Source organism: Antrostomus carolinensis, unplaced genomic scaffold (assembly GCF_000700745.2).
Source record: "Antrostomus carolinensis isolate BGI_N321 unplaced genomic scaffold, ASM70074v2 scaffold50440, whole genome shotgun sequence".
NCBI lineage: Eukaryota > Metazoa > Chordata > Aves > Caprimulgiformes > Caprimulgidae > Antrostomus > Antrostomus carolinensis.
The window spans coordinates 14,727-21,684 of record NW_010291605.1 but is presented as its reverse complement, the minus strand read 5'-3'; the positions used below and the strand labels follow the sequence as shown (position 1 = coordinate 21,684).

General features: G+C 40.2%; 1 protein-coding gene across 1 annotated transcript in view; it reads left to right on the top strand.

Annotated features, from left to right (window-relative positions):
• The window catches only part of DGKD (diacylglycerol kinase delta), a gene marked incomplete at its 3' end in the record, with an annotated part of 33,484 nt that overhangs the window by 12,554 nt on the left and 13,972 nt on the right, over positions 1–6,958 (top strand). The window contains exon 4 of the mRNA XM_010176572.2: positions 6,282–6,386. Coding sequence (XP_010174874.2) covers positions 6,282–6,386 — 105 coding nt within the window. The remainder of the gene's footprint in view (positions 1–6,281; positions 6,387–6,958) is intronic.

The window sequence follows — 6,958 nt, the reverse complement described above, 5'->3', positions numbered from 1 at the left end:
CGGAAGAGGGATGTTGTCCGTGGAAGAACGCAAGACTCGGACCCCCATGAGTCAAAGCATTTATACTCTTACTATTTCTCTCTTCTAAACTATAGAGACCTACTAAAATCATGCCAACTTGCTGTCTAAGGCTTTGCCTAGCCTGATAATCAACTCCAGATTGTTTCAGAAGCTGACATCAATGAGGCAGGCTTTAAAGATTTTAAGTGTAAAGGAAAGGTTTGAATCTGAAACTCATACTTTCATTTTCCTTTCTTCTCCCTTTTTTGCAGTTTTCTTTTTAACCTTATGCATTTGCTGAGAGAGTAGCACTTGCTTAATCCTCACATAGTCCATTTTGCCCTCTGTGAGTTCAACAATTGTGTTAGAAACATACAGTGACTTTGCTGTTTTGTAAAACTTGCTGATGAACACAGGCAAAGTGTTTGAACATATACCAGTGTTTGTTTCACTACTGCTGTTGCTGGAACAGGAGCTGACGTGGGTAAAATGGCTGGGTGCGCATTGCAGTCTCACTCAATTTTCCTTCCTGAGTTTTTGGGTACGTAGGATACCAAGAGCTTACTCCACTATACAAAAGCAGACGTGGCAGTTAGCTACAGATGGTGGACGTTTTCCCCACCTTTGCCATATGTGATCAAGCTGGTTTTTGCCTGCACCAGCACCATTCTTGCAGCTATTTTATTTTTTCTAGTTGTAGTTCCTAGGTCTTTTGAGCTCCAGAAATTCCTGTTGTCTCTGTACACAAGTCATCAACTGTTTGGAATAATCCAGGATCTCTTTGGGGGATTTATGACTAGCACTGTTGAACATAAGACTATATTTGAACAGGATGTGAGTAAAAGGAAGCAGTCAGAATGAGCAGGTGTTCTCATATACCCGCTTTTGGCCACTCTGAGAAATGTATCACATCAGAAAAACTATATTTAGCAAAGTTGTATGTCCCCCACGCCCTTTCTCCCCCTGCGGCTTTTCTTCAGCCAGCCCTGTGATTGGGCCGGTGTGATCTTAACTTGTTTTGCCGTCTTTTGTGGTCATTGAACTTAGATCTACTCTGATAACAAACAGTCACAACGCATGTTTGACCAGACTGTCGCTTTTTTGCTGAGAAGTTTCTGGGCAGCCAGAAAATGCTGAAGGAGGAAGTCAGCAGAGATGATAAAGTTGTCTTTGATGTCAGCATGACCAGAGAATGAAGTTTATGCTCCAGCTCTTGGATGGAGGAAGATTGCTCAGTACAGCAAAACACCAAAGGGTGAAGTATAGCAGATTTCTCTTTAAAATTTGGTCTAATAGAAGGAGTCTTTTTTGGACTGCCTTTCTAATCCAATTATTCACAGCTGTTCATTGGGGAAGGACATGCAGGGACATCCAGTCCATTTTTAGAATGCAAAATGAGAAATTTTTTTTGGTTGGCTCTGTTGTTTGCCAGCTGGCCTGATCTGAAATGTGAGCAAATTCGTGTTAGTTTTGGACAGGGGAGTGTGGGTCAACACGACAAAGGGTGGGGGGTTAACAGCTGGTAAGAGGGCATGTGCTGTATGAGGAAGAGACAGAGGAGATGAAGCTGAATTTTGGAGAATTGTCAAGGGAGCATCAGTAAATGCACAAGACAGCCAATGAAGGCATGGCTTTTTTTAGATTTACATTTTTTTAGGTTTAGAGTGAGCAAGCATGAAAATTGAGAGTTTCTCCAATAGACTTGAGATGGTTTATCTGCATAGAGGGCACATAACTGCCTGCAAAGGGGTGACTTGGTGGGCAGTTGACTGTCACTGTAATTCCTGCAAAAGATATTTCTGGGCTTTCAGACACAGTGAGGAGCCTGTAAATTAAGCTGCATCCTTATTTGAAATGTCTTTAAGCCTTCCTGCTCTTCCCATCCATCCTTATGGATCTTCAGGATTGATTAGAGGGATTGACAGCTTTTTATTTCCCTGTGACTGCTGTGAGCTTTATTGCTGGTCATTGTGAGGTCTTGATAAAATCACCATGTGGTGAGCTTGGCACATGGGTATCGGGGCATCCAGTTCCTACTGAGGAGTGAAACCTAAGGAACCACACCCAAACGTTCAATAGCATTTAGGAACAAAAAAGTATGTTAGTTTTTAGTATTCCCTTTTTAGGAAGAACAAGCACTTTTAATTTATGTAATTGCTCATATCTAGATAAAATTTGGAGCTGTTTCAGGGCAGGAACACTCAGAGTTCTGCCAATCCCCAAACAGGCCAAAAATGTACAAGATTATAAATAAATCTTAAAAGTTTTTATTGTGTTTTTTTTTAACTCCTAACAAGGCAGCCCCCCATCCTAACTCAAAAGCAATCAGATCATTGTTTTTGTGCTCTCCGTTTATATGAGAACAAGAGGTCACTGGATGACATTACTGCTTTTTAAATTTAGAACAAATAAAAGGAAATGCTACTTCACCTAGTGCGTCGTCATCCTGTGGAATATACTGTTCCAGGATGTTAGTCAAAAGCTGCGACCGGAACATAAAAAATAGCTGGACCATGCTTGTTTCTAGCCACGTTTGCCAACCGGGATAACCAAGCCTCGTGTTCCAGAGCATCTTATCGCAGCTGTAGCTGAGAGCAAGCACCCCAGACTCCCTGGCTAGGGAAGGACAGCATTTCAGGGGGAAGATTGCTTTGGCTTTTTTCTGAGATGACAAGAATTTTTTGTGTGTGTGTGTGTGACATTAGATTGATCATCGGTCCTGTTGAGACAGCGCAGTGTATGTCATAGCCTTTCTCCTTCTTTTAGTATCCTTCAACAGGTGGATGTCTGGAGTTCACATTACTGGCTCAAGTAGAAGGAGGTAAAAGTGGTAGGGTGAGTGTTTTTTTTTCCCTGTGCGTGAGAGCATGTTTCTGTTAATCTCAGTTCTGCCCTTGTTCAGGAAGTGTTGTGGTGTGCCTGTTGCACACCAGCGTGTGCAGGTAAGAGACCAGCGGCTGCCTGCAGCGCGGGGAAAGCAGGAGTGTCTTACGCTCACAAGGTACCCAGTGTTGGCTGTTGTGTGTGTGAGGCTGTATGAAAGGCGAGAACTGTTGAACCACTCTGCAAAGGAAGTGTCAGTATTAACGTGTTTTTGGATTCCTAATTATCTTCATTAAAATGTCTGACTGTAACACCACTGCAGGTTAATCAGAAAAACAGGTTTGTATGGTTTCTTAATTTCCCACAAGAATTGTTACAATAGTGACATTAAAATCTTATCTGTCCTTCACAGTGAAGCCTGAATTGTCCCAATTTGTCCTCCTTAGAAAAGGAGTGATGTTTGGGATTGTATTCCTTTATTTCCCGTCTCTGATGATACCACTAAATCCCAGTGCAAATACTGGTTTAGAACTGACTAGTAGGGAATGTTCTTCAGAAACTGATCTTGCATAAAGTTACATTTTATTTGCAGTTTTGTAGTTACACGTTAGACCCTTTATTTTAATTCTGTGACTCTTTGTCTGGATGATTCAAGTATGGAAATTTTCTTCATCTCTTTATTTGTCCTCTTGTCTTATAAACTTTAACTTTGTTCTTTGAACAGAGGATTGTCCAACACTGGAAATGGGGATTTTTAAGATGATGCAGTAGGTGACTTAAGAAGGAATTAGTGATTTACTATATTAGATGGTCTCTCTGGTGATCCAGGAAGTCAGTAGCCTCAGGAATGAATTCTTATCAAGAGAGTGTCTGCATTTATGTATTTCATGCCAATATTTTAGATTTCACCTCTTCCAAGGTGATTTAAAATTATACTAGGTACTTTGCATTTGCCTTTTATTTTTTTATTTTGATAAAAAGAGAGAAAAATAGGAAAAGGGACATCGCTGAATGGGAGTGTTCTGAAACAGGATCCTGATGATAATCAATTAATTTTACCAACTGTTCTAAATTATTTTTCCCCACTGCCCATCCGTGTGCCAGTGGCCTGTTGAATGAACTGGCAGTTCCTTTTAAAAAGTACCTGGTTTTAAAGCAATGAAAGGTCCTCGGATGCTTCATCCTAGAATGTTTGGACATAGGGTTACATACAGCGATTATAGACATTCTTGGCTTTCCCACCAGAATAAAGTGGGGCCTTTTCACTGTCTGAAGAAATTATTTGAACTTAGTTTTAATTCCAGGGAAAAAGCTGCTTCCTCTTAGCAGGAATTCCAAGATGTTGCTTGTTCTTCTCTAACTTCACACTGATTTTTGCAGTAGTGTTTCATGCTCCATAAAAGGTTTCTCTAGGATAGCCATTCTTACATAGCGGAGTTTTTGATGGAAATAGTTAACCACCCACTTTTCTGCTTTCCCAGGGAAAAAGAAAGACTCCTGTGATTACCTTCTTTGGGAATAAATTTTATTAGGACTGGAATTGTTTAAAGGAAAAGCCAGGGAAGAGAGAAGGAGTTCTTCAAAGTTGTATTTTTAGAAAATTGTAAATATTTATTTCTGTTTGTTTACAATTGATACAGATCAGGTCATTTTGTCCAAGATAGAATGTTCCATGCCAAAACTGTGTTTTTAATATGAATGGCCAGTCCTTGCTTTAAAAAGGTATTTAGCTCCATTGATTGCCCGCTTAATGTGGCTGTAACACCCTGGTCTAGGTATTTGTAATACCTCTGTGCAAAGTCAGTGTTACTGGGAGTGAATGCTGCTATCTATCCTTTGAAAATAAATAAATTTTGAAAATTGAAGAGCTTAAAATAAAGCAGAAATTTACAAGTGTCTCTTTTTTGGTTGACATTACATGCACATTTCTTAGTACATGCTCTGATGCACTTTAGGATCAACTAAAAGTTTCGTGTTCGGCCTGAGAGGTTTTTATTTTTAATCTGTTCTATGAATCATAATGAGAGAAGTGAGAAACAGACTGGAAAATGGTAGTTAACAGGAATCATGTATTGGGGTGAGGTGTGGGGTTTTTTAGTGTTCATTGACAAAACTTTGGTTGCATGATTGCAAGAGCCACACAGGCTTCAGCAACCTGACACAATTCTAGTTTGTTTTAATCTGTTATTTCAGATGTTAGAGTACATTTTGCTGGAAAAGCAGATGATGTAGACAGTTTTTTCATGTACAAAATGTAGAGGGGCACAGGAGAGTCTGGGCTGCTGGAAGTTTTTAGAGTTGACATAAAGGGGGGTCGTTTGATTTTTGTTAATGGTGCTCAACCTTAATGCAGCTTTTCTTAAATCCAAGTCTTGCAAGCATTTCAATATTGGTCTAATTTAAGAAGTCAGTTGGATGGAAATCAGTACAGAGATGTGCACAAGGAGACAGGGTTAGCGAGATAAAATAACTACTGTGTGGGGAAGAAAGACTTTTGTCTTAGGAAGAATAAATGTTGATTTTTAGTAAAGTCCGTACCCCAGCTGAATGGGCAGCTCTGTGGACAGCTGACATGGTCCTCTGAAGAACTAGGAGCTTTTATTTCCCTCTGCTGCCGCCATCTGACAAAAGGGGAGAGCGTTGGTGGCAGGCTACACAGAGACCTACCTATCTGCCTTCCTGGGCAGAGGGGAGCTTGGGCCACTCTGCGTGTCTTCTACTGGTTTGTTAAAACACTGGACTGTTTATTTAACACAGCGCAGCTAACACATGGGAATTAGCCCAGGGTAGAAAGACACTGAGGACAGTAGGAGGAAGGCTGACACTGAGGATGGCAAACTCACCACAACCTCAAGCTGCTAGTAGAACGCTTGTTGGAATCTCTTTTATGTAATATATGTAAAAAAGCCCTCAGGAAACGTGAGGGTTCAAAATACAGTGATTTCTCTTCTAGATTGCTTATTTTGTTTGATTTCTCCCTAAACTCTAAACAGGTTTTTAGTATGATGTTACAGAGCATGTTATCTAATTTATTAATTGCTAGAAACCAGTATATTATGGTGTTGACAAAATGTTTTAATGTTGTTGCCGATTTAAAAAGACATTAAGCGCTTAAAAAAAAACCTCACACGAGTTCTGCACAGGTAATATATTAACTTTTACTGCTCTGTGCTTGATTTGTGTTGTGCTTTTATTTGGATCTGAGAGATTTCTTTAGTCAGTTCAGTATTAGGAATGACAACTAGAATCTCTGTGATTCTCTACATTTATGAAGGCATTAAGGTATGTTACAGTGGAAGAGAAACGTGATTGAAAGGTACATATAACTTCTGTTCTGTTGTGCAGCTCATTGCCTCTGAAAATTGTTTCAATAGACTACACTAGTGATAGTGTGTTCTCTCGCTGTCTCTCACTGACATGCCCAGAATATACCCTATTAATTTTCTCTCACTTTTCAGATTATCACTCCATGTCGGAAGCTCATCCTTTGTGCTGATAACAGAAAAGAGATGGAAGATTGGATTGCAGCACTGAAGACTGTACAAAACCGTGAACATTTTGAGGTAATAGGAAAACGTGTTCCTTTGCACTATGTGCCTCCTCTCCTAAATAACAGCTTGTTTTGAGATTGGAGTCAGCTTCCAGTCAAGTTAACAGAAGTCATTTTTATTGACTATAATGGGTACAGCATTAGGCCTTCTATAAAAACTGTCCCAAATACACTGAAGTGCTTCTCCAAAGAATGCTTGTGGCTTTGTACGCTCTCTGAGAGCGCTTTTCAGAGTATGGGTAGGTTATGAAACACAGTTCTCCTCCCATTGTTTTTTCACTCTTCAGTTATCCTCCCTGTCCTGATTCACATCTTGCCTGCTTGGTATTCTGTTTACTTCAGTGCATGTGTTTGCTTTCTGGAGCTGTAGTTAGACCAGCACTGCCACAAAAAGAAGCTGTCTTGTGTTTTCCTCACTCTGATGCTTGTCTCCCTGTTGTCTCCTCCCTTATGCTGGCAAAAGCATTCCTCTGCTACACAGTAAACCAGTTGTGGAACTGATCTTGCTGAAAACTTAATCCAGCAAAAGAACGGGGAACGTAAGGATCAGCTCTCCAGCAGATAAATTCCCCAGTTCATTTCCCT